The sequence below is a fragment of the Lepus europaeus genome, chromosome 7, assembly GCF_033115175.1.
Source record: "Lepus europaeus isolate LE1 chromosome 7, mLepTim1.pri, whole genome shotgun sequence".
Taxonomy (NCBI): domain Eukaryota; kingdom Metazoa; phylum Chordata; class Mammalia; order Lagomorpha; family Leporidae; genus Lepus; species Lepus europaeus.
Window position 1 is genome coordinate 47,153,132 of NC_084833.1, and position 27,634 is coordinate 47,180,765.

The window sequence follows — 27,634 nt, forward strand, 5'->3', positions numbered from 1 at the left end:
ATGGAATGATGTAAGTTTCACCCATGTACAGTAAATTTTTTTTAAGATTTATTTATTTATTTGAAAGTCAGAGTTACACAGAGGAAAGGCAGAGAGAGAGAGAGAGAGGTCCTCCATCCGATGGTTCACTCCCCAACTGGCCACAACAGCTGGAGCTGCGCCGATCCGAAGCCAGGAGCCAGGAGCCTTCTCCGGGTCTCCCACATGGGTGTAGGGGCCCAAGGACTTGGGCCATCTTTTACTGCTTTCCCAGGCCACAGCAGAGAGCTGGATCGGAAGTGGAATAGCCGGGACTAGAACCAGCATATGGGATGCCAGAGCTTCGGGCCAGGGCATTAACCCACTGCACCACAGTGCTGGCCCCTATACAATAAATTTTAAAATAGCCACAGATCATTAAAATTATAGTACATCATTCTTAACAATTTGCTTAACAAAGATTTAACACAAAGTCTGACAAAACACTATATTTGCAGCAAAACTGGCACACACAGTCATTTCTTCCTTTTCTTGTTTTGTTTTTTAAATTAAAAAAAAAAATCTCTTTTTCTAATGTTGACTTCCTTCATAGTAAGTTGTCACTGCATTGTTGTGAAAGGGCTTTCCCTTAGAGGAAATGTTTTGGAAATAGGCAGAAAACTCTAACTTACTACAGTCCTGAAATTCACCACATTGCTCAATCTGGGAAAACCAAGTCTGTCTCAGGAGAAACCCTCATGTTTTGAGGGATTGCACAAGAGTAGGAGAGGTTTGCTCATTCAGCAAAGTGCCAGTATATATAGCACCAGCCGCTTCTCTCCAGCAGGCGGCTCAGGCAGCTCATCTTCACCAGAGGCTTGGGCAGGATCTGACAGCCAGAGGTAAGCCGCTGGAACTTGCCAACAACTTCAGTCTTTGGAGATTCTCTTCCCTCCAGCGTTCTCGTGCTCCATTCTCAGCTCTCTCTGCATCTGCACTTGATTTGCTACTCTGATCATTAAAATTCACCAGATGTGAACCAGTTTTTGAGTAGGGGTTTTGTTCTGTGCTTCTGCTGTGTCAGGTCAGTGATGGATGAAGTAGGCATTCTACAAATAGGTGTTGATTGTTTAACTCAAGTAATTGCATAGATTGGTCACAAGGTCTCCAATTACTTCTTTGGAAACTTCCTGTGCCACTGGGTTTCAGGGCTGATAAGGAAAAATTGAAATGGGAAGTGGTTTATACTACAGGTTCATTGCAGTCTCTCAGATACTGGGATTCCAATTAAACAAGTGGAAATGGAGAATTAGGTCTTCTGAATCAGTATTATTATTTATTTATTGTACACTCATGTGTGTCTATAAAATTGAGTGTGTTTTATTCGTTGAATACAAGAATGGGTCAACATTACAAAAAAAAGAAAAACACTCACATATCATTCTTGTTTGTTCGTCCTTGCTCCACAGCAAGATGAAGCTTTCCATCAGCATCATTTTCTGCTTCCTGATCCTGGGCGTCAACAGCCGTGAATGGTTAACTTTCCTCAAGGAAGCTGGTCAAGGTAAGGACCACACAATGGAGACAGGAGGCTTCATCTGGCTGTCCCCAGGAGTCACCTGGGCAGAGGTCACATCCTCACTGGGCAAAGGCGCTAGTGAAGCTACAAATGGAAAGAGGAGGATGATGGCTTTTCCTAACAGGAGTTCCCCCTGGCTTTTCTGCTCAGTGTTGACATTCTTCTAGGAGGACTCCAGGTCTCAGGCCACGTACGGTTTGAGTCACAATTTTTCAGCACTAGTGTGAGAGAGACTTGGAATTCAGGGATGTGGGTTCCCTTCATATAAGTGGGACTCAGGGACAGCTCATTTCTGTGCCTCTTGGGTGGCCATAAAATGGTTGCATCAGATATGTGGATACTGTTCACAGGGAGCCTGAACAGAGCCAGCACAGTTCCCAACCACGTACACAATAGCACAGTCCCCAGTCTCACCACAACGGAGATAACTGAGCCTGTGATCTGTGCTAGGCACAGTTCAAAGACCTTTACGTGTCTGAATGAATGAATTTTCATCCTTTAATTCTGTGATTCAGGCACCAGTATTAGTCTTTAGTAGGGAAACTGAGGCACAAATAGACTAAGGTACCTAAGATATCCCAAAGCAGAACAGGATTGAACCCAAGTAGCCTTGCTCTTCAGACCTCACTCTTAACCACACAGGGAGGGATTTTGAACACATATCCCATTCTATTTTTTAGAAAGATTTATTTTATTTACTTGAAAGGCAGAGTTACCAGGGAGAGAGAGGGAGAGAGAGGGAGAGAAAAGGAGAGAGAGAGAGAGAGAGAGAGAGAGAGAGAGAGAGAGAGAAGCTATTGAGCTTCAATCCACTGGTTCAGAGAGAGAGAAGCTATTGAGCTTCAATCCACTGGTTCATAAGCCAGATGACTGTTTTGGTCAAGGCTGGGCGAGATTGAAGCCAGGAGCTTCTTTCAGGTCTCCCACATGGGTGCAGGGGCCCAAACACTTGGGCCATCTTCCGTTGCTTTCCCCGGCCATTAGCAGGGAGCTGGGTCAGAAGTGGAGCATCCGGGACCTCAACTGGTGGTCATACAGGACGCTTGCGGCACAGGCCAGCATCCTATATAGGCTTTACCCACTATGCCACAAAACCAGTCCCACCCACTGCATTCTTTACTGGGGGAATGGCAAGCAGTCATGATATAGTGTCTTAGGGAGGCACTTCTAGCTTTCCTTTCCACTGTAAAAAATACAATGAATTACCTTTGCAGCAGATCTGCTGGGGCTGGGACATGGCCAGGAAACCAATAGCAATGGCTAAGTGGCAAATTCTCATTTTCAGGATGCACTGTTTGAAATTCCAGATATTATTATTTTCCTGATATAGTCTCAAAATATTTGTTTTAAGGATTTTCGGTTAATTCTATCTATATTCTCACATACCCAGCTAAAACTTTCATTCCTGAGGTCAATGATTTAAAGGGTTGTTCTAGGACCACTTGCATGAGGAATCACTGGGGGTCTGGGAGCTCTGTAAAATGTAGGTTCTTACCCCACACTCCCCTTCCACGAGTCAGAGTCTCTGGGGTAGGAGTTTGGCAATCTGGCCTTTATCAAATACCCAACTGAATTGTTACACACTGTAAATATTGACAACTGCTCCCTCTGGCTTTGCTGCTTTGCAAGTGCTAAAAGATGAAAGGCAATTTGGAAATATCTATTAAGCCAGTGTGGATGCCCAGGATCCATCTAAATCAGGAACTCAGAGGGAATTAGTGGAGCAAAATATGTAACTCTCAATAAATTAATCCACCCAAGGGCCAGAAATAATGCATACATATCATGGAGATAAGTTATCTCAGAGAATTTATGTAAACAATTATAAGTCAATGTTCGATTTCCCCCTTTTCTTGACCCGCTAATTTTAAAAGGTCTGGGTCACTGAACTCTAACTTCATCAGATTCGTTCAGTTCACAAATCCCGGCTCCTCACCTTAGGACACTCCTTTTTCTTTTCTTGTTCATTTTTCCTAAGGACCAGGGAAGTGAAGCAATGAACTATTGAGTGCCTAGGATGTTCTAGACACCACACTCAAATTTTCTCAGTTCTTCTGCACAACCACCATGAGGCGGGAAGTACTCTTCCATTTCACTGGGAAGGACACTCAGCGTTTTGAACTTGTGGGTCAGTTGCCCTTTTGCTGCACCCGATCTCCCAGTTTCTTTAGCACTCTCTGTAGAGCTTGCTGATTCAATCCTGATGGTTGGCCAGCTTCAAACATTTCCCTGAATGTCCAAAAGTGTGCAGGCCTGAGTTACCCTTGACTCTAACCACAGGGATGAATCTCTCCCACTGGCAAGGTTGGAAGCGTGGTGTGTCTGCAGCCTCCCTGGGAAGCCTCTGTGTTCTCGGGCTCAGGACAGAAGGTTCCCTGGGTCTTTGCAGGTCAAGACTCATTGCACAGTGAAATGTCCCTTAACAACCAATGCATGTCTTCCTTCCATGCATCACACATGTGGTCAAAAACAAAAGAGTGACCTAAGGTGAGGAGCCGGGATTTGTGAACTGGGACTTAGGATGGAATCAAATAGAATACAGCTTGCACCCAGTATGAGTCCCAGTACACTAGCCCAGGGAAGGGAAAAGTAAAGGAATATTCATTTCAACCAAGGACCTTGTCAAAGGTTGACATCTTTAGAGCTGGGAAGAGGAAAGTCCTTTATTCCTCTATTTTGCCAAGATGTGATCATCTTCATCATTCTCTTTCTTCCCAGGGTCTAAGGACATGTGGAGAGCCTACTCCGACATGAAAGAAGCCAATTACAAAAATTCTGACAAGTACTTCCATGCCCGGGGAAACTATGACGCTGCCCAAAGGGGCCCTGGGGGTGTCTGGGCTGCCAAAGTGATCAGGTAACTGGGCTCCCGGGGAGGGCAGGGTTGGGTGAACAGAGCTTGACTGCCTTGTAGAAGAGTGCTCTAGAGGCTGTGACTGCTCCTGTCTTGCCCATGCTTCCTCTCTGGGCTTAGTGTGGTTCTGGGTGGCTGGTGGCAATGCGCAGTTCCCGTCCCCAGCTGGTGCTGTCCATCCGCATGAGGATAAGCAGCCTGGGCTCGGCAGGGCCTCTGGGGACTGAGTAGGCCAGGCAGGGTCAGTGCCGAAGCCCCTCTGCCTGTACCTTGCTGGGCTGCTCTCAGAGCCTGCCCTTGGAAAGAGGAGGACTTGGGGTAACCAACCTGGTGACCACTCGATTTCTGCCTCAATTCCAGCGATGCCAGAGAGAACTATCAGAAACTCATAGGCCGTGGAGCAGAGGACACGGAAGCCGACCAGGCTGCCAACCGATGGGGCCGCAGTGGCAACGACCCCAATCACTTCAGACCTAAGGGCCTGCCCGACAAATACTGAGCTCCCTGCTCCCACCTCGCTCAGGAGAACTGAGCCTGCTGGGACACTGCTGAAGTAGAATTCTGTATCTCTAGCACTTGGTAGAGAACGTATAAAATTGCTTAATAAATGCTTGTGAAATCAAATTTGTTGTTGGATTCTGGAAATAGCAGATGACAGTCTTCCTGGGAATTTGGGCATGGTCTATACCATTGGCATTTTTTTATTTAAAAAAGATGGAGATGAGGCACTAGTAAAAAAAAAATAGTAGGAACTGGGGAAGAAATTATCCATACATAGACCATGTTATATGAATCGTAACATGGGCCAACCATAAGTCTATACTTATATGGTCCATAAAATGGAAATGATAGTAAGAGAATCTATGAATAACCTTAGCAATAAAGTTTAAAACTAGATAAAAATCAACAAATTCTGGGAGGGTGCTCAGTGCAGCAGTTAAGATGTCACTTGGGAAGCCGACATCCCACATCAGAGTGCCTAGGTTCACGTCCCAGTTCTGCTCCCCAGTCTAGCTTCCTGCCGGGAGGCAGCCGTGATGGCTCAAGCACTTGGTGCTAGGAAAAGAGTGCAGATTGGTGCCTCTTCACACAGGGCACCAAAATGTTAGGAAAAGCAGTGCAGAACAGAGAGGATACAGACCACGAACTCGCAGCCAGACTGAATTTATTCAGAGAAAATAAATCCACAGAGGTCGACCAATTGCCATTAGGCTCAAAGTATGAACACGTGCCAGAGGCCTCAACCCCAGCAGGCTTTTATATTTTTGGTGGGCTAGGGGTGGGGGTGTGGGCAGTAGGCAGAGATGAGCTTCTCCATACTGGTTCTTCAGGTTTGGCACACTGGCTTCCAAACCTGAGGAAGAATGCAGGGGGTCGGGTGGGGAACAATACAGGGTGTGAGACGGAACTCATGAACTCATCTCTTGAAAGAAGGCAGGGGCAACAAGAAACCCAAGACTCAGGTTGAGGCTTATGTCTTTGTTCCATTACTTGGGTCCTTACCACCCACGCAGGAGACACAGATTGAGTTCCTGGATCCCAGCTTTGGCCTGGCCCAGCCTTGGCTGTTGTAGGCATTGGGGAACCAACCAGCAGATAGGAATCTCTGTCTTTCTATTAGTTTCAAATAAATTTAAGAATACTTTTAAATCAATAATTCTTTATTAAAAAAAAAAAAACAACTTACAGGGTCTGGCATTGCAATGCAGTGGGTTGAGCAGCTGCCTGCAGCATGGGCATCCCATATGGGTGCTGGTTCAAGTCCTGGCTACTTTACTTCCAATCCAGCTCCCTGTTAATGTGCCTGGAAAAGCAGTGGAAGACAGCCCAAGTGCTTGGCCCCTGAACCCACATGGGAGACCCAGAAGAAGCTCCTGATTCCTGGCTTTGGCCTGGCCCAACCTCAGCCGTTGTAGCCATTTGGGGAGTGAGGCAGCAAATGGAAGACCTCTCTCTCGCTCTTTCTCCCTCTCCCTCTCTGTAATTCTGTCTTTCAAATAAAATAAATCTAAAAACAATAAAATAAAGATGTGCTTACTTATCTGAAAGAGTAGGAGAGAGAAAGAGAGAGAGATCTTTCATCAGCTGATTCACTCCTCAAGTGGTTGCAACAGCCAAGGCTGTGCCTTAGCCAAAGCCAGGAGTCAGGAACTCCATCCAGACTTCCCACATGGGTGGTAGGGATCCAAGTACTTGAACCATCATCTATTGCTTTCCCAGGCACCTTAGCAGGGAGCTGGATGGTAAGTAGAGCAGCTGGGACTCGAACCAGCACTCCAGTATGGGATACTGGCATCATAAGCAGCAGCTTAATCTGCTACACCACAATGCCCCTCCTCCAGTCATATATTTGAATATGCAACATATGACGAAGCATATGGAAAAAGAGAAAAGCCCTTCCATTCCCACTTTTCTACATCTCAGACATCTCCTAATCCTTTCTGGAAAGCCCTAGCAAACTGTTTCTGGAGGGAGCAGTTTCTTTCTGGGAACTCTCCATTCCTACTGTCTCCTTTGTCACAAGTAAATAAGGGTGAGCACTGGCACGGTGGTTGAGATGCAGCTTGGCAATAACAAAGAGCAGTCCTTGTGTAGACTGCTGAGGACCGGTTCTCTGTTTTTTTACTCCATTTTTTCTTTTCTTTTTTCTTTCTTGGATCAAATGGGGGAGGGGAGGGATGGGTGGGAGGACAGGGGTGGTGTGAAGAATTACTGTGTTCCTAATGTTGTATTTATGAGGTACATACAAATACAAAAAAAAAAAAAAAAAAAGATGCAGCTTGGGATGCCTACATTCCATATCAAAGCTCTTGGGGTTCCATTCTGGACTCTGCTCCCCATTCCAGCTTCCTGCTAAATGTGCACCCTGGGATGTAGCAGGTGATGACTCAAGTACTTGGACCCCTGCCACGCGGGAGACCTGGACTGAATTCCTGGCTCTGGCTTCAACCTGCTGGACCTAGCCCTGAATGTTGTGGGCATTTGGGGAGTGAACCCGAGGACAAGAGCTTTCTTTCTGTCTTTCCGCCTTTCAAATAAATAAAAATAAATAAGTAAATAGTAAAGCTTCATGTTAGAAGATATTTGTGATGCAGAACTCATATGGGTTTAGTACCCAGAATAAAAAGTCCTGTTGAGTCCATTAGAAAGAAAGGAAAAATTGGGCAAAAGATAGGAACAGACACAAAACAAGAAATAAAACAGAAGGAAAAATATGAAGAAACACTCAACTGTGATTTACTAAAAATCAGAGATATATAAAATAAAACCAATACGAATTACTATTTCAACTCTACAAAGTCTGAAAAAATCTTTTGAACTCGACAAGTCCAAGTATAGATGAGACTGTAGAGAAATGGGAAGTTTTGCACACTGAAGGAGAGTTTCACAGTAGCACAGTCACTTTGCAGAACAATTTGATAAGATCTCTCATTTTTAAAGTAGCACTCCATTATTGAGCTTGAAATCAATCTAGGGGATATTACCAACATTTTCAAAAGACACAGAACCAACTAACTAGACCATGAGAGAAAATATCAGAGGCTCTATATCAAGGATTAGCACTGTTTCACACAATTTTTTTTTAAAGATCTATTTATTTATTTGAAAGGTAAAATTACATAGAGACAAAGAGAGACAGGGTGAGAGATAGGAAGTGGAGCAACCCGGACTCAAACTAACACCCATTTGGGATGCTGGCAGTGCAGACAATGGCTTAATCTGCTACGCCACAACCCCAGCCCCAGCCCCATTTTTAGTTATACACAAACACAGATATATTGTTTCATGAAACCTTGTTTTAACAGGTAGAGGTTGTATTTACTGGCAGACATCGGAAGATGAGAGGCCTGTCTCTAGAATCTTTGGTGCTTATTTCAAGTGGGGTCAGAGGTGAGTAAGAGCTCTGCTTTCCAAGTCTTTAGGTCATCTCCTTTGGTTCTCACCACAGGTCTGTGAAGGAGGTGTTAGGGTGTGGCAGCTCCCTGCAGGATGGCTTTTGGGGGTGTTAGTGATGCTTCCCAACACTCTCATTTCAGGCAGCATCACATAAACTTACAAATGGCTGCCAGAGAGGGTTGTTACCTGTTGCTCAGCTGTGTTCACTCTGTAGAAATGCAGGGTGACTGCTCTTGGTCTCATCTGCTCTGCCTGGGAATCTCCTTCATGCTGGATGATGACCTGACCCTTGGAGGTGAGAGTCGGAGATAGGACAAGCTCAGTGATGAGGGTGGCAGGTGGGGGACAAGGCTGTTTCTTTGGTCGTTTTGTCAAAAGGTAAATGTTCTTTTTTTTTTTTTATTTCATAAATGTGAATTTACAAAGTGCAACTTTTGTATTATTATGGCTCCCCGCCCCACCTCCCTCCCTCCCGTGGCCCTCCCCTCTCCCTCTCCCATCCCGCCCTTTATCGAGTTTCATTTTCAATTAAAAATGAATTGTTCTCAGCCGTGTCAAAGTGTAAGTTAATTCATCAGAGGAGTCATCTCCATCACCTATCCGAATAAATTCCCAGCCCCTTCAAACACTATGTGGTGATCCTGTACCTGGTTGGGAGACTGCCCACACAGGGGGTCAACCTGACTGTTGGCAGGCGGCAGGAGCCCCAGGTACATTTCCTCCACCCCAACCAATCAGGTAATCCAGGCCCATCAGGAAGGCTACCTTAGCCTACTTGACTTTCAAGCTGATTGGAGAAGCATAGTGGCACCAATATTTGCTCTATCCTACAGAATCAGTGTTGCCTTGAATTACCTAAGCCCTTTCTGCCTGCCCTTTAAAAGGCTGCTTTATGGTTAATGTTCACTGAAACTTGTCTCCAGTGCTTCTTGTTGAAGAATGCTGTCCGCTGGTTCGAGACCCAGCTGCTCCACTTCCAATCCAGCTCTCTGCTATGGCCTGGGAAAGCAGTAGAAGATGGACCAAGTTCTTGGGTCCCTGCACCCATGTGGAATTCCTGGAGGAAGCTTCGGGCTCCTGGCCTCGGATAGGCGCAGTTCTGGCCATTGCAGCCAATTGGAAGTGAACCAGTGGAAGAAGATTTCTCTCTCTCTCCGCCTCTCCTTCTCTCTCTGTATAACTCTGACTTTCAAATAAATCAATAAATCTTAAAAAAAAAAAAAAAGATTGCCATTGCCCCACCATCCCACAGTGCACGGGCCTCGCGAGACAAGTCTGCATGCTGTATCATATCACCCTATTTCACTTTCTTTATAATACATGCATGTGGAAAGCCAAGACTCTGTGGCAAAAAATATCCTACATGGAGGATCTCTGTGAGACCTCAGTGGAAAGAATGGGGCATCAAAGAAGGATGTACTCTTCTCTGAAGGGAGGAGAGAACAACCACTTTGCTTATGGTCATGTCCAAATATTGATGGAGTCTGTGGTCACAAAAGGCTTCCATAGCCTTGGAAGCTCATGGCAAGAGCCTTGGTGATCACTGACTTCATAAATAAGAGTGTTAATTGTTAAAGGAACAACAGAAGTCAGTGCGCACTTGCTCACCATGTAGGACCTCCATCCCTAATGAGTTGTACTATGAGAATAGACTACAAAACTTGTTCTCAAATTGTACTCTACATGTCGTGTGTGTGTGTGTAAACTGTTGAAATCTATGCTTAAAATGGAGTTGGTCCTTTGTATATAAAATCAAACTGAAAATGAACCATAATGAAGAAGGAGATGGGTGAGGGAGATGGAGGTGGGATGGGAGTTAGGGTGGGAGGGTGGGTATGGGGGAAAGAACCATTATATTCCTAAAGTTGTACCTATGAAAAAATGCATTCATTAAATAAAAACTTAAAAAAATAATACATGCACCTATCACTGAAATGATTTTGTCCAGCTATTTACTTCTTTCTTGCCTTATTCTCCCTTAGCCCAAGTTAATTGAGATCAGGGTTCTGGTCTACCTTCCTCATGCCTATGTTTCCAATGAGATAGTGACGCTAAATAAAGATCTGTTGAGTAAATTTATATAAATTTATATCTCTCTCTATATATAGATGTATATAGATGCAGTGACTAAATGGCTACCATTAAAATATTCTGTGGCTCTTATTAATATTCCTTGATTTTCCTGACTCAGTAATGTTGCAGAATGACGAGGTAATCTCAGTTCTTGTTTCACAATGAAGAATTTCCATGTGGACAGGAACAGTGAGCAAAACAAGATTTACTTAAAGTGAGAAACCTTCCTGCCACAGCACTCAGGAGGGGGACTCAAGGGAAGAGTTGCCAAAGAAGCTTACCAGCACTGTCTCTTTTATACACAAAGTGGCTCTCTCTGATTGGTTCCTTTCTAAAACTGGATCCAGATTTAACCAATAAGAGGATGAGTAGAGTAACAGCCAATCCGAAGGCAGGGGTAACAACCAATCAGAGGGCAGTATACCAACTAATTAGAAGGCAGTATGTTAATGAGGCAGGCTATATGAACCAACCAGGGAACTGACATTGGAGTAGCTTATTTTGCACAGAAGTGTGCATAGTGTTCAATCAGGTTTGTTGGGCAGACTCAACAACATCTGTAGATTACATTTTGTATATGTTCCCCCCACATCCTCCCTCAGTGTCCCCCTCCCTCAGAGCTCCTAGAGACTTACACCATGTAGTTCTTCTTTGCTATATTTTTCTTTCCTATCCAGGGGCCCCTGGAATTCCTATCGCTAAGTTAGTAACTCTGAATGAAAATCAGTACATTCATCTTTCAGACACTTCCTCCACAGGTCTGCTCAGAATTGCCCTATTTTTTGTGACCATCCTCAGTCAGCCACACATTGCATCTCATCCCAGGAAGGCCCATTCTTAACTGCAAGACTGATCACAGACCTGTTTGTTTGAGAAATCTTTTACTAGATGTCCCAGAAGGCAACATTTTAAAATCAGGTGATAAATAATCACAACTAAATACAAAATTTCAGTTAATAAATCAAATCCTTACAACAGAATTGCCCAAGAGTTTTTTTCTTCTACAAAAACAGCTCACACTACTTTGCAAAAGATATACTACTCAGCAAAACACTCAACAGCAGCCTGTAAAACACACACAGTTCAGCTGAGCCATCAGTCCCCTACACCCCACCTGTCCTCCAAAGGATGGTTCCAGAAGTCAGTTGGCTCCAGAAAACCATACTCCACAAGACGTCAAGGAAGATTTCTCAGCAGGTTTCCCTTTGTGCCTCTTTTGCAGTGCAAAGTTCTGAATTAGACCTTGAGGGATGAGGGATGCTATTAAATTGGCCACTTCCTTAGAGAATGGCAGGAGCATAGTTCCCAAAATGTATCTCCTCCAGGGATAAGGAGTTAAACTCGGTTCTCAGCATGGACAGTACTGCATCCACCTTCATTTTCACCCCAGCTCTTGCATATCTCGGGAGACATTTTGGTTGGCACAATGATTGAGGGACATTGAGTGGATGGCCCAGAAATACAGGCATCTCACAATAGTGCCACACTCACTCACCCTGCCTCCTGCAGGACTTCTGTACTGTGCTGCTGGACCCCTGTGCACCTGATGAAGCTTAAGCTTCAGGGCCCTTCCCTGCTCTGGAATCATTCTAAGTCCCTGGGAAAGATTCTAGCAAAGTGTTCACATGGTCAACCAGCTCTGTAAAACGTACAAAAGAAACCTACTTTAGGGGCCAGCACCCTGGCACAGAGGGTTAATCCTCTGCCTGCGGTGCCGGCATCCCATGTGGGCGTCGGTTCTAGTCCTGGCTGCTCCTCTTCCAATCCAGCTCTCTGCTATGGCCTGGGAAAGCAGTAGAAGATGACCCAAGTCCTTGGGCCCCTGTACCCATGTGGGAAACCAGGAAGAAGCGCCTGGCTTCTGGCTTTGGATCGGCGCAGCTCCAGCCATTGCAGCCATTTGGGGAGTAAACCAACGGAAGGAAGACATTTCTCTGTCTCTCCCTCTCACTGTCTGTAACTCTAATTCTCAAATAAAACAAATAAAATCTTAAAAAAAAAAAAAAGAAAGCTACTTTAACTGCAGGGTGTGAATGCCTCTTACTCAGTCCACTCTACCTCCTCACCATCATAGTTCCTCCTGGGTTGAGTGACACTGGAGTTACAGGCATTTTGGATTTGACTAAGGACAGGTTGAGTTGGGAATATAAGTGGTTTGCTATCTTGGAGGAGGAATGGCTTTTATGTAGGCTGCTGCTACTACTTATGGCAGGGATTCACAGGTGCAGGGTCAGGAGACATAGGGAAACATGAACACATCCCATAGGGCTCAGTCCAGAAGTATATGGGTAACTGGTGAGAAATATACTTGAAATGTACAGAGTCAGACATGTAACTGTAAAACTGGAAGTGCAAGATTTGGTGCTCACTGAATGCTGGTCAAAATGGGAGTTCTCCCTTTGACAGAGGTTTCTCAAATTTAACAACAGTCAAAAATTCACAGTATTACCAACAAGGAATTGTGAAGCTGAAAGAAAATGTTCTTTTTTTACTTATTTGAAAAGCAGAGACAGAGATTCTCCATCCAATGACCACAACAGCCAGCACTGGTCCAGGCTGAATCTGGGAGGGTGGATCTTAATCTGGGTGTCCCTCATGGGTGGCAGGGACCCAAACATTTAAGCCATCACTTGCTACCTTCCAGAGTGTTCTGAAATTGAGAATGTACGTGAGACTTGAGCGCAGGCACTTTCATATGTGATGAGGGTGTCCGAAGAGGCATCTTAACTGCTATGACAAATGCCCACTCCTAAAATAAAACTTTCCTAAACTACCAACAATAACATAAGTCAATCAGTCAAGCTAAAGACAGAATTATCTATTTTTTATATACAGAAATGATCTTACAAGGTCAAAGGCATATAGAAAGTTGATCAAAGAAATCTCAGCAAAAATTATGTTTAATAAAGGATTAGAGGTGGATATTTGGTGCAGTGGGCAATCACCCCTTGGGACACCTCCATTCCATACTGGAGTGCCTGGGTTTGAGTCCTGGGTCCACTTCCAATCCAGCTTCCTGCTAATGTGAACTCTGGGAGGCAGCAGGTAATGGATCAAGTACTTGGGTCCCTGCCACCAACATGGGAGACCTGGATAGAGTTCGTGGCTCCTGGCTGCAGCCTGACACAGCCCTGACTGTTACAGGCATTTGGAGAAACGAAAGAGAATGGAAGATATTCTCAGGGAATGGAAGATATTCTCTCTCTCTCTCTTCTGTCTTTCAAATAAAAAAAATTTTTTTAAAAGATTGCAGAAGCATGTTAGGGTGTTTGTTAACAACAATATTTGGATATTATTTTGATTTTTATGATGTGTGTGGTACTTGTCAACTATTTAAAATTTGTAATTTCTCTTATTTACTATTGTAACTAACTTAATATTTATGTTTTATTGCTTTTCCTAAACGAGGAATCTCTAAATTTCATAATTCAGTCCCCATTAAACCTGCACATAGGCCGGCGCCGTGGCTCAACAGGCTAATCCTCTGCCTAGCGGCGCCGGCACACCAGGTTCTAGTCCCGGTCAGGGCGCCGGATTCTGTCCCGGTTGGCCCTCTTCCAGGCCAGCTCTCTGCTGTGGCCAGGGAGTGCAGTGGAGGATGGCCCAAGTGCTTGGGCCCTGCACCGCATGGGAGACCAGGAGAAGCACCTGGCTCCCGGCTTCGGATCAGCGCGGTGCGCCGGCCACAGCGCGCTACCGCGGCGGCCATTGGAGGGTGAACCAACGGCAAAAAGGAAGACCTTTCTCCCTGTCTCTCTCTCTCTCACTGTCCACTCTGCCTGTCAAAAAACAAACAAACAAACAAAAACAACCTGCACATAGCTGAAAAACATGGATAGGACCTAACTGCACTTAATGGATTACCTCAGAATTTTAATTTTTTTCCAAGTTGAGCGGTAGAGAGAGAGAGATCCTATTCTCTGGTTCACTTCCCAAATGGAGGCAATAGCCGCTCCCTGGGGCTGAAACCGAGAGTCGGGGACTCAATCCAGGTCTCCCCCACGGGTGGCAGGGGCTCAGTTACTCATCACCTCTGCCTCCCAAGGTCTGCACGAGGAGGAAGTTGCAGTCCAGAGCTAAGACTGGGACCCAGGTACTCCAACATGGGGAGGCTGGCACCTTAGTCACAAGGCCAACCGCCAGCTGCCAATCCTCGCATTCTTACCGGCGTCTTACCGCACCCAGGACTCCACACCCGGGAGAAGAATGAGAACTTACCAAGCTCTTCAGCAATGGCAATGCGGGCTCCAGGACCAGAAGGCATTTAGAATGGGTCCCATAGTTTCTTGTCTTCTCTTTAGGTTTTGTACCAAAGACATCGGCCTGTTCTCTGACTCCCCTCCTCCAGTCAGGAAGGAGCTACTGGAGAAACAGCTTGTCCGCTCAGTGAGGACAAGAGGACTGGAGAAACAGGCCGGGACCGCTCCTTAGGGTCGGCTTGGACTGGCCCTCAGGCAGTGCGCGCTCCAGGCAGCAGGAGGCGCTGTGGCGGGAGCCGCGCAGCGCGCTCCGGGCGCTCTGGCGCGAGGACGCCTCTCGCCTCCTCCGCGGCTTCCGGCGCGTTTCCCGCGCGACAGAGTCATGGACCGCAATCCCTCGCCGCCGCCGCCGAGTGAGGACAACGGGGAGGATGCGGTGGCTGGGGGAGACTGCGTAGGGAGCACGGTCTACAGTAAGCACTGGCTCTTCGGCGTCCTCAGCGGGCTTATCCAGGTGTGGAAGCAGCCCTCGGGCCCGGCGGCCCGCCTCTGGCGGCGGCGCCTGCCCCACCGGCCGCCATCCCCGCGACCACGCCTCCCCTGGCGCCCGCGGAAGGCTCGCCCCCCGCCCCGGGCGCCTCTCAGCCCCCAGGGCAGTGTAGCCGCAGGGATGCTGGAATGCTTGCAGTTAATCATATTTTACGTTCGTGAATTCTCTGAAAACGGACGACCATGTAGATAGCTCGCTCTGTCGTTTCTGAAGCCCAGGTCCGGGTTTATGTCCCCGTATTTTGGGGACTTTTGTTGTACTGCGATCGATGGTGGCTCCGGACTCGTGCAGATGCAGCTTGCTCCACCTACTAGCCGGGTGACTTGGGCAGGTCTCGGAACCGCTCAGGCTTCTGTCTCAGTTTCGTTAAGGTGATCGTAGCTCTGCGCGTGTTATTGTATCTGCAGGTAGGACAAACAAGATCTACAAGGTCGCAGAGCGGGTGACGGGGTTGGACTTCAGTGTTCCATCAATACTAAACTACTCGCCCTTCTCCTGACCTGCTGAGCCTTTCCTAACTACTCCTGTACCTTGCGGTTGGTCACAAGGCAAACGGGTCTCTCTCTCTCCAAGATTTAACCGAAATATCACATCTGTGCAGAAGTGTTCCCTAGCGTGCCTCAGGAACAGGTCATTGGCCCATTATTTTTGCCACCACGACTCTTCCCAGTTTATTTGAGTCACTTTGCCTTTTCTCTTTCAATTGGCAGCCTGCTTCCCCCCAAGAGATCCTAAACTGCTGGAAAGCAGGCGATTATACTTGATTCATCTTTGTGTTTCTACCCCGGTGCTTAGCAACAGTATACATTGCGTGAATGTTGAATGATTCACTCAAGGCACTCATTTTTTAAAACAAGACTTTTATAAGAGAAGGTGTTTTGGGGACAGTGTCTTTGTGACTTCTAGATGATTATGTGATATCGTGTCTTGGGAGTACCATTGACAACTTCTGTTCATCCCTTTTCTTTGTTTCTGAAGATCGTTAGCCCAGAAAACGCCAAGTCTGGCTCAGAGGATGAGGAGCCGCAGGTGGAGCTTGATGAAGAAGTGGAGAATGAAATCTGCAGAGTTTGGGATATGTCGATGGATGAGGTACGAGATTGGGAAAGAAAACAACAGACTTAAGATGAGGAGGCAGAAATGATTTTTTTTGTTGTTGTTTATTTAAGAAAGAATTACACCTGGCTCCTGGCTACGGATCAGTGCAGTGCGCCGGCCGTAGCGGCCATTTGCGGGAGAACCAATGGAAGGAAGACCTTTCTCTCTGTCTCTCTCTCTCACTGTCAACTGTGCCTGTCAAAAAAAAAAAAAAAAGTTACAGGGAGGGAGGGGAGGAGGGAGAGAGAGAGAGAGTCTTACCAGGAATGGGTTTGAAATTTTGTCAGGCTTTTCCCAAGTCTAATGAAATAATCATGTGGGTTTACTTTTTAGGTAATATAATAAACTGTGTTGATCTTTTCTCAAGTTGCTAAATCTTATTTAGAAATCTTGCATCTGTGTTCATGAAAGATGTTCATTTTGTTGCCTTTGGTTTTCAAATGAAGGTAATGCTGTCCCATGGATTGTGTTGGAAAGTTTTCCCTTTGATTTTCAGGAAAGATTTGTGTGGAATTCATGTTATCTCGTCCTTAAATAGTTAGTGGAATTCACCTGCAAAGCTCTCTGGGCTTAGAGTTTTCTGTGTGTGAGGATTTGTTTAGTTTTATTGCTTTTTATGTTTGTATGTTTTTTTAAGATTTATTTTATTTAATTGAAAGGCAGAGTTACGTAGAGAGGGAGAGAAAGGGAGACAGCTTCCATCCATTGGTTCACTCCCCAAATGGCCACAATGGACGGGGCTGGACCAAACTGAAGCCAGGAGCTTCATCTGTGTTTTTCAAATGGGCTATCCTCTCCTGCTTTCCCGGGTGCATTAGCAGGGAGCTGGATCAGAAGTGGAGCAGTCGGGACTTGAACTCGTTACATTACAGATGGCAGCCTTACCCATTACATCACAATGCTGGCCCCATTACTTTGTTTCCTCTCATGAAACCTTAATGTTGGGGCTGGTGCTGTGGCCCTTTTGTTTATTAGTGTAATGGGGCAGAGAATAATGACTTTCATGGGGTTGTTTTGAGAATTAAATGAGATAGTATGCAAGCCATTTCAGTGTGTCTGGCATTTAATATTTGTTCATTAAATGTTAATTGCCATAATTATTGCTGACATTATTATTATTATTATTATTATTGGTATTGTTAGATCACACATATGTTACTCCTGGAATCATAAACTGAAACATAATTCTGGGTCTGTTTTTTATAGTACACATCCCCTACAGCTACCTGATGTAGTTTGTGTGTCTTGCATTCCTAGGCAAGGTTTGACCCACTTGGGGCCACATGTTTTAGGTTCATTCACCTGTGCAGTATGCCTGTTTAGGTACTGCAGTTGGGCAAATGCTAATGGAAGAAGATGTGAGTCTGTCACAGTTATGGTGTGATCAGATGTTTTTGCCGTGAAAGTTTGGAAAACAAGTGATTTTGGGCATGGCCCAATAGCAGTTCCTGTTAGCTCTTAGAAGACAGGAATTAAGAGTTTTACTCTTTTCTCGTATCCTCAGCTTCTAGCGTAATACCTGACAATCAGCAGATGTGTCTGAATACTTTAATAAGTATCCCTGGTGAGTATAAAATCTGTTCAGGTAAACATATTCAGGACAAAATAAGAGGAGGACAACCCTCTGGAATACATTAGTTGGTTTAGATTAGTTAAGGAGCCTTCACATTGTCTTGGGACCAGATGCCAGAAAAGACTCTCCTGCACTACTTTTATCTGTTGACATAACTCCTAACCTTTGTTGTTTTCCCCCCTTGTGTCTGAAAGGAGGTATGTGAGCATATGCATGTGGAGTTAACAATTTTTTAATGGGTTTAAAGAGAAATATTGAGCATCCAAGTTAATGGTCCTTTTTGTTTTCAGGATGTGGCTTTATTTCTCCAAGAATTTAAAGCTCCTGACATATTCATGGGAGTACTGGCTAAATCCAAGTGCCCTCGGTTAAGAGTAAGTATGTACATTTTTTAGCCAGCACTGTGGCTCAACAGGCTAATCCTCTGCCTAGCGGTGCCGGCACACCAGGTTCTAGTCCCGGTCAGGGCGCCGGATTCTGTCCCGGTCGCTCCTCTTCCACTCCAGATCTCTGCTGTGGCCTGGGAAGGCAGTGGAGGATGGCCCAAGTGCTTGGGCCCTGCACCCCATGGGAGACCAGGAGAAGCACCTGGCTCCTGCCATCGGATCAGCGCAGTGCGCCGGCCGCAGCACGCCTACCGCGGCGGCCATTGGAGGGTGAACCAACAGCAAAGGAAGACCTTTCTCTCTGTCTCTCTCACTATCCACTCTGCCTGTCAAAAAAAAAAAAAGGAAGTGTGTACATTTCTAAAGCTTTCCTCTTTGGAGCAATAATACCAGATAGTGCTGGAATGGTGTTTCTTTCTCACTTTGATTGTTTTCCTGGCTGTAATCCACATATCAGTCTGTAAATGTTTATTGAACATTGCCAGGTGCTAGGTAATGTGCTACTTGAAATTATTAGAGCCACAGAATTATAGATTTGGACTGGATGAGGGAAACCAATACTTTTCATTTAACAGAAACCAGATAGGTGTAAGCAGAGTTATGCTGCTGATCTATAGTAGAGCAGGATCAGTGCATGAAACATCCTGTTTTTCATTTAATTTCTCTGTTTTATTCAGAAAACTCAGCTGTTACTCAGGACTTCTACAGTCTGAACCTAAACTATCTTTTCCAGCATAAAATCTACCTTCTAGATGGTCCTCCTGGTTTAGCCAGGCCTGTCTCTTCCCTCTCGTCAGATTACTGTGACTGCCATCTCTGGGCCTCCCTTGAGTGGCCTTCCATCCCCTCTCAGTACCACATCTGTTTCTCAGGGTGTACTTTTTCTCCACATCTTCCCACAGAAGTGCATGCTCAGTGATCACTGCTGATAGTTAGCTGCATGAACAGTGGATGAAGACTGAATTGAGATCTCTGTACTCTATGCTTTGTTGCCATTTCATTTGCCATATGCTGTGAACATCATGGAAGATTAGTAAAGGTCTCTTGAATAGTTGTAATTATGAATAACTGCTTTTTTTCTGGATATTTAGTTTTTACTACTCCTATGAGATGCTCTATATAGATGAAAGAACCAAATCTCAGGTTAAAATCAGTGTCCAGGAATGCCCAACTAGTAAAGAAATGGAACTGGGGATTGAACCAGGGCCATAATTCAATATAACCACTATACTATATTGCCTCTTCCCTGGAGATTATGGAGAATTCTGTAGTACGTTTTAAAGATTTTATTTTATTTATTTGAAAGAGTAACAGAGAGAGAGGTCTTCTATCTGCTGTTTCACTCTCCAAGTGGCTATAGTGTCTGGAGCTGAGCCATTCTGAAACCAGGAGCCAGGAGCTTCTAGGTTTCCCACGTTGGTGCAGGGTCTTAAGGACATGGGCCATCCTCCGCTGCCTTCCCAGGCACGTTAGGGAGATGGACTGGAAGTAGAGCAGCCAGAACTTGAACCAGTGCCTATATGGGATGCTGGCACTGCTGGCTGGGGCTTTTACCCACTGCGCCATACCACTGGTCCCAGTACTATGTTTTAATAAAGCCAAGTTTTTGTGTAGTAGAATGTTCCACTTGTATTGGGGTCAGATGAACCCTTTTTCATCTGTTGATAGTAACATAAAGATTTGATAGTTCTATGACTTTTCTGCTGGGTTTTTCTTAGATGTATTGACCCACAGTTCTCCCTAAGAGCACTTAGTGTGGTGCCTGGTCATAGTGAGTGCTAATGAACAACGACTGCTATTACTGAGATAGAGTCTTTTAAACTTTTTTCTATTATAATGCATTATGCTGTTTCAGTGTATTGTCTGCCCTCTTTGAGAACCTTCATGGTTCCAGATAATCTCCCAGGCTAAGTCTGACCTCTTCACCATGGCATTGCAAGTGCTTAGTACGGATCCTGTGCATCTGCTATATTTATTGCCTAATTTTTTCCCACTTTGTGCCACTGCAGGGTGCTTTTTTGTTAGGTAGATGTGTGCCAACTGTATAGATCGTCCCTTCCTGCCTTCTCTGGTCCTTTCCCATTATATGGACATCTTCTTGCTTGAGTATCTTAAGTTCTACCCATCATTTAAGGCTCATTTCCTCCATAAGATTTCTAATTCCAGGGCCAGCGCTGTGGTGTAGTAGGCAAAGCCTCTGCATGTGGCTCCTTGCTTCAGTTCAGCGCAGCTTTGGCTGTTGTGGCCATTTGGGGAGTGAACCAGTGGATAGAAGACCTTTCTCTCTGTCTCTCCCTCTCTCTGTAACTCCACCTCCAAAATAAATAAATCAATCTTAAAAATTTCTAATCCCATAATCCTCTCTTTGATCTTTCTTTTTCTTGTGTCTTTCATTCTTTCTCAGATACTGTAAGCCTGTCAGCATTGGGGTACAGGCAGTGTATTTCTGTAACCTGCCTTATTTCCCCACCCCTAAACTTGGTTCAGTGAAAGGTTTTGTTCAGGTTGTTATTTTTATATATTTGACTTTTACTTCAGAACCATTATGACCTGTGAAATTTGACTTGGCAGGAAATCTGTGTTGGAATTTTGGGCAATATGGCCTGTTTCCAGGAGATATGTGTGTCCATCAGCAATGATAAAAATCTTGGGTAAGTATTGTTACGTGATAATTATTTTTAATGGATTAATATTTTATACCTAAGAAAATCCCAGTACACAGGAAAGATAGGGAAATGTGCAATGTGATGCTTCTTTGTCCTAACAGATGCTCTCCGGGGTCTTGGTTCTGTGTTGATGGTAGCTGTGGGCTTCCATGCTATGTGTGGGCATGAATAGCATGTTAGCCTGTTTTCTTCAGTGGCAGAGGGACCAGAGTGTCCTCTGTGGTAAGCCTAATAGAGGAAGAGCCACTGTCATAAAACCTGGAGATGAAGGCAGCTCACCAGAATCCCAAGCAGTTTAGACACAGAGACTCTGAGAACTAGAGTCTAGAGCAACTAGAGTCATTAAATAGTGTCATCCTGAGAGCTGCTTTGATCAGGGGTAGTACTTGCCAACAGACTAGACAATATAGATCACCTCTGCTTGGAAGCTAGTTCTCTTCTACATGCAGGGAAGTTTTGAACAGAGAGTTTTTTAGTGTTAGAAACCCTAATGGTTGCTTTAGGTACAGGGATGGGGATCCCTTTTCTGCCAAGGGCCATTTGGATATTTATAGCATCATTTACGGGCAATACAAAATAATCAACTTAAAATACCCTGCAATAGATTTGTTGAATTTCGAGCCCTGCCTGTGGTTACATTTGCAGGGCCACACCAAATGGTTTGTGGACCTTATACAGCCCATGGGCCAGACACTCCCCACCCCTATAGGTCTGAGAGTACCCTGAGATTACTTGCTACATTCTGTGAATCTGCTCATTTACTAGACAGAGTGTTCATCATGGCTGTTAATCAGAATCTTAAAGAAATCTGTGCCCCAAATGGTTTAAGAAAACTATTTTAGGGGTCAGAGTTGTGGCATCGCAAGTTAAGCCTCTGCCTGTGATGTGGGCATCCCATATGGGCACTGGTTCAAGACTTAGCTACTCCATTGTCAATCCAGCTCCTTGCTAATGCTCCTGGTAAAAAAACGGAAGATGGCCCAAGTGCTTGGGCCCCTGCATCCATGTGGGAGACCCAAAAGCTCCAGGCTCTTGGCTTTGGCCTGGACCAGCCCTGATCATTGTAGCCATTTGGGGAGTGAACCAGCAGTTGGAAAAATCTCTCTCTGTCTTTTAGTCTCTGTCTCTCCTCCTCTTTCTGTAACTCTGCCTTTGAAATAAATTTTTTCAAAAGTCTCAAATAAAGAAAAGTATTTTAGGTAATTGTCAGTGCTTGGACCATGAAGGTTTATCACAGAATTCAAGTACCGGGTCTCTAAAAAGAGGTATTTACCTGTTCCAGATGTAGAGGGACTTTAAGATCCTAGTTCAAGATGTTTATTTATTTATTTATTTTATAAAAGATTTATTTATTTTACTTGAAAGTCACCCGGCGCCGCGGCTCACTAGGCTAATCCTCCGCCTGCAGTGCCGGCACACCGGGTTCTGGTCCCAGTCGGGGCGCCGGATTCTGTCCCGGTTGCTCCTATTCCAGTCCAGCTCTCTGCTGTGGCCCGGGAAGGCAGTGGAGGATGGCCCAAGTGCTTGGGCCCTGCACCCGCATGGGAGACGAGGAGGAAGCACCTGGCTCCTGGCTTCGGATCAGTGCGGTGCGCTGGCCGCAGCATGCCGCTGGAGCGGCCATTGGGGGGTGAACCAACGGGAAAGGAAGACCTTTCTTTCTCTTTCTCTCTCTCTCACTGTCAACTCTGCCTGTCCAAAAAAAAAAAAAAAAATTACACAGAGAGAGAGAGAGGTCTTTGATCTGATGGTTTCCCAATTGGCCGCAGTGGCTGGAACTGTGCCAATCCGAAGCCAAGGAGCCAGGAGCTTCCTCCAGGTCTCCCATGCGAGCGCAGGGCCCCAAGGACTTGGGCCATCTTCTACTGCTATCCCAGGCCACAGCAGAGAGCTGGATGGGAAGTGGAGCAGCCAGGCCTTGAACCGGCACCCATATGGGATGCTGGCGCTACAGTCCGGGGCGTTAACCACTGTGCCACAGCGCCGGCCCCAAGATGTTTAATCCTTAGTAATTTACAATCATTTATGGAATAAATATTCAGGAGTATATTTTGTCCCTAATATTCTCTATCAAAAGCCTCATAAATGTTAAGTTCATTGAAATGCTCATCTTAAAATTAATTTGGAACAATTTATATTGTGAATAGGGTTCATTTTCAACAGTTGGGCATTCTCTAGTCAGACTAAAAGTTATGCATAAGCTGGCCGGTGCTGTGGCTTAACAGGCTAATCCTCCGCCTTGCGGCGCCAGCACACCGGGTTCTAGTCCTGGTTGGGGCGCCGGATTCTATCCCGGTTGCCCCTCTTCTAGGCCAGCTCTCTGCTATGGCCCGGGAAGGCAGTGGAGGATGGCCCAAGTGCTTGGGCCCTGCACCCGCATGGGAGACCAGGAGAAGCACCTGGCTCCTGGCTTCGGATCAGTGCGATGCGCCGGCCGCAGCAGCCATTGGAGGGTGAACCAACAGCAAAGGAAGACCTTTCTCTCTGTTTCTCTCTCTCACTATCCACTCTGCCTATCAAAAAAAAAAAAAAAAAAAAAAAAAAAAGCCGGCGCTGTGGCTCAACAGGCTAATCCTCTACTTTGCGGCGCCAGCACACCGGGTTCTAGTCCTGGTCAGGGCACAGGATTCTGTCCCAGTTGCCCCTCTTCCAGGCCAGCTCTCTGCTGTGGCCAGGGAGTGCAGTGGAGGATGGCCCAAGTCCTTGGGCCCTGCACCCCATGGGAGACCAGGAGAAGCACCTGGCTCCTGCCATCGGATCAGCGCGGTGCGCTGGCCGCAGCGCACCAGCCGCGGCGGCCATTGGAGGGTGAACCAATGGCAAAAGGAGGACCTTTCTCTCTGTCTCTCTCACTGTCCACTCTGCCTGTCCAAAAAAAAAAAAAAAAAAAAAAAAGATATGCATAAGCCATGACCCATCCCTGTTACATAGATATATATATATGGTAAGAGCAACCTCACATGCTCAGCAGCATACTCAGACAAAGGTTATTATAGGTGCATTCCTTGAGATGGCCCCAAACTGGAGTCAGCCCAAATGTCCATCAGCAGTAGGCTAAAGAAAATGTTATGTTCGCATGAGGAGCCTGTGCAGCAATGAATGAAAGAACAGCTACAGGAACACCTGGATGGAGCTTACATGTGTGGTTTTATACAAAAAAATAAGACTCATAGGAATACACCAACATATGTCTAAACATCTCACTGGACCCAATCAGTAGTGCAATTATGTGTCAGCAGACACAAAGATGGATAGATAGGCTGGTGCCACGGCTCACTTGGCTAATCCTCCACCTGCAGCGCCAGCACCCCGGATTCTAGTCCCAGTCAGGGTACCGGATTCTGTCCCGGTTGCTCCTATTGCAGTCCAGCTCTCTGCTGTGGCCCGGGAAGGCAGTGGAGCTTGGCCCAAGTGCTTGGGCCCTGCACCCACATGGGAGATGAGGAGGAAGCACCTGGCTCCTGGCTTTGGATGGCGCAGCGCACTGGCCGCAGCGCACCTGCCATAGTGGCCATTTGGAGGGTGAACCAACGGAAAAGGAAGACCTTTCTCTCTGTCTCTCTCTCTCTAACTCTGCCTGTCAAAAAAAAAAAAAAAAAGGATAAGTAATAACCAAAGGCATTTTTAGGAGAAAAATGCAGTATGTAATTTACTTCATATAAACTTTAAAAGCAAAACCAAAACTATATAAAATGTAAAAGTATGGAGCAAAACAAAAAAAATGATTGCTAGATAAGTCAGGATGGCATTCATTTCTAGGTGGGAAAGAGAATGGTAACTTGGAGTGGATACATTGGGGCTATGCAGATGCAACACTGTTGCGTTGTTCTGTTTGGTAGAAATGTGAATGCTTTCTAACTGTTTATTAACTATAGATTTGTATTTTACAGGCTTTTCTACATGTATACAATATTTCACAAAATATTTAAACGAAAACTCTGATGTTTGAAATCAGGAAAGTAGGGTTTAAGGTTTAACTCTGTTGTTTTTGTAGGGAGGTGTTACTACACTGTTTGTATGATTCAGACCCTCCTACTCTGCTGGAAACAAGCAGGTATGCTTTTCTGTTTTTATGAATTCTCTACCCCATAAAAACCCATTGGGAATCTAGGAAAATAAATCTTCATTCTCAAATGTCCTTGTTTTTTTTGAAAAGATACTAAGCTCACATTTATCTTATAGGTTGTTGCTTACTTGCCTTTCCCAGACAGAAGTGGCCAGTGTCTGGGTTGAAAGGATCCGGGAACATCCAGCTATTTATGATAGCATTTGCTTCATCATGTCAAGTTCAACAAATGGTATGTACATGTAATCTAGAAGAAAGTATTTTAGATTATGTTTGGAAGCTATATGACTTTCTAGAAGTTACTTTTTAAAAAGAAGGTCAGGCGCTGATGTGGTGTAATGGGTAAAGCTGCTGCCTGCAATGCCAGCATCTCATATTGGTGCCAGTTCAATTATGTGTGCCTCTACCACCTACATGGGAGACCTAAATGAAGCTTCAGCCTCCTGGCTTTGGCCTGGCCCAGTCCTGGCCACTGTAGCTATCTAGGGATTTAATCAGCAGATGGAAGATCTCCGTCTATTCTGCTATTCCTCCCTCCCTCCCACCCTCCCTCCCCTCCCTCCCTTCCGATCCTCCCTTCCCTCCCCTCCCTCCCTCCCTCCCTCCTTCCTTCCTTCTTTCTTTCCTTCCTTTCTTCCTTCCCTCCCTCCCTCCCTCCTTTCTTCCTTCCTTCCCTCCCTCCCTCCCTCCTTTCTTCCTTCCTTCCCTCCCTCCCTCCCTCCTTTTTTCCTTCCTTTTGAAAGAGTTACACAGAGAAGAGAGGCAGAGAGAGACAGAGAGAGGTCTTCCATCCCCTGGTTCACACCCCAGTTGGCCACAACTGCTGGAGCTGCGCTGATCCGAAGCCAGGAGCCAGGAGCTTCCTCTGAGTCTCCTACACGGGTGCAGGGGACCAAGTACTTGGGCCATCTTCTAATGCTTTCCCAGACCATAATGGAGAGCTGGATTGGAAGTGGAGCAGCCGGGACTTGAACCGGCACCCATATGAGATGCTGGCGCTTCAGGCTAGGGCATTAACCTGCTGTGCCACAGCGCCGGCCCCTCCTGCTGTTTCTATAACTCTGATTTTCAAATAAATATTTTTTTAAAGATTTATTTATTTACTTGAAAGTCAGAGTTACAGAGAAGCAGAGAAAGAGAGTGAAATCTTCTATCCACTGGTTCACCCCCCCAAGTAGCTGCAACAGATGGAGCTGAGCTGATCCAAATCCAGGAGGCAGGAGCTTCTTCTGGGTCCCTCATGTGAGGACTTGGGCCATCTTCTACTGCCCTCCCAGGCCACAGCGGAGAGCTGGATTGGAAGAGGAGCAGCGGGGACTCGAACTGGTGCTCATATGGGATGCTAGTACTACAGACGGCAGCTTTACATGCTACACCACAGAGCCGGTCCCCTCAATCCTTTTTTTTTTTTTTTTCCAAAAAAAAAAAAAAGGGCAGATGTGTGGCACAGCAGTTAGGATACCACTTGGGACACCCACTTCCCATATTAGAGTACTTGGTCAAGTCTCCATTCTGCTTCAGATCCAGTTTCCTGACAATGTGTACTTCTTTAGATAGCAAGTGATGGTTCAAGTACTTGGATCCCAGACACCCATGTGGAAGACCTGGATGGAGTTCCATGCCCCTGGCTTTGTCCTGGCCCAGCTGCTCATCATGGGCATTTGGGGAGTGAATCAATAGATGGAAGATCTGTTTCTATGTTCCTGCCTCCGTCTGCCTTTCCAAAAAAATGAATAAATAAATAAAACTTAAAAAAGGCTAAGTGAAAGAGAAAGGTTTTGTTTCATTTTTTAAGATATACTTGTTCATTTGAAAGTAAGAAGTAGACAGAGATCTTCCATCCTCTGGTTAACTCCCCAACTGGCTGTGATGGCCAGTGCTGAGCCAGCCAGGAGCCAGGAGCCAGGAGCTTCATCAGATCTCCCACCTGGTGTGGCAGAGGCCCAAGCACTTGGGCCATATTCTACTGTTTTTCCCAGGCCATTGGCAGGGAGATGAATCGGAAATAGAACAGCTGTTACACAAACCGGTGCCCAGATGGAATGCTGGCATCAGGCGGCAGCCTAACCCACTATGCCACTACTCTGGCCACAAGAGAAAGTATTTTGATTCAGTATATAAAATTTCTTCTGAAACTCCCAGGATGCTGATAAATCCCTCACTTTAAAATAAGGGAATATAAGCAAATTTAAACATAAGAGATAAACAAATCACCTATGGAGTAAGACTGCTTTGGCAAGATTTGGCTTTCCTGCAATAGTTTTAGGAATTTTCCTTAAGCTTATTGCTTTAGGCATTTTGTTTCTTATTTTGGTATCTGCTTTGTTCTCTGCAGTTGACTTGCTGGTGAAGGTGGGAGAGGTTGTGGACAAGCTCTTTGATTTAGATGAGAAACTAATGTTGGAATGGATTAGAAATGCACCTGCTCAGCCTCTGGACCAAGCCCAGGAGAATTCTGAAGAGCAGCCAGCATTTAGGATTGTGTCCTGTGTACTTGAAGCTGCCAAACAGATACGGTAGGTGAGCTCTTTTGTGCAGAATGTTTGGGGAAAATTCAGTTGCTAGAACTACCCTTAGATATAAAAATTCTTAGTAGCCTTTCAACAGTATAAAGCATACAGCCTACATTTGTTAGATTTGATTCACTGCTAGCTAATATTTGTGGTATTTACTCTTGGCAATTATAATACTTACAGAGTACCTGTTCTAATATCATTTAGCTATAGGAGATTATT

General features: G+C 45.5%; 2 protein-coding genes across 6 annotated transcripts in view; both read left to right on the plus strand.

Moving 5' to 3' along the window:
• The first annotated feature begins 774 nt into the window (after window positions 1–774).
• On the plus strand, window positions 775–5,015 carry LOC133763142 (serum amyloid A-3 protein). The gene is made up of 4 exons (XM_062196412.1): window positions 775–860; window positions 1,428–1,522; window positions 4,256–4,394; window positions 4,752–5,015. The coding sequence occupies exons 2-4, from the start codon at window positions 1,432–1,434 to the stop codon at window positions 4,888–4,890; spliced, it is 369 nt and encodes a 122-aa protein (XP_062052396.1). The 5' UTR covers window positions 775–860; window positions 1,428–1,431; the 3' UTR covers window positions 4,891–5,015.
• A 9,891-nt stretch (window positions 5,016–14,906) lies between these two features.
• Window positions 14,907–27,634, plus strand: part of SAAL1 (serum amyloid A like 1) — a 49,981-nt gene continuing 37,253 nt past the window's right edge. For 4 of the 5 annotated variants that reach the window (XM_062196415.1, XM_062196413.1, XM_062196414.1 and 1 more), the window contains exons 1-7: window positions 14,907–15,074; window positions 16,089–16,202; window positions 18,072–18,155; window positions 20,739–20,818; window positions 24,828–24,887; window positions 25,016–25,131; window positions 27,235–27,415. In XM_062196415.1, the coding sequence (XP_062052399.1) occupies window positions 14,943–15,074; window positions 16,089–16,202; window positions 18,072–18,155; window positions 20,739–20,818; window positions 24,828–24,887; window positions 25,016–25,131; window positions 27,235–27,415 (767 nt within the window). In that variant the 5' untranslated portion in view covers window positions 14,907–14,942. The remainder of the gene's footprint in view (window positions 15,075–16,088; window positions 16,203–18,071; window positions 18,156–20,738; window positions 20,819–24,827; window positions 24,888–25,015; window positions 25,132–27,234; window positions 27,416–27,634) is intronic. The other variant, XM_062196417.1, reaches the window with a different exon arrangement.

Coding starts and splice junctions, on each gene's coding strand:
- LOC133763142 (XM_062196412.1), top strand. CDS start 1,432: ATGAAGCTTTCCATCAGCATCATTTTCTGCTTCCTGATCCTGGGCGTC. Junction 1,523..4,255: donor CCTCAAGGAAGCTGGTCAAG/GTAAGGACCACA, acceptor CTTTCTTCCCAG/GGTCTAAGGACATGTGGAGA. Junction 4,395..4,751: donor TGGGCTGCCAAAGTGATCAG/GTAACTGGGCTC, acceptor CCTCAATTCCAG/CGATGCCAGAGAGAACTATC.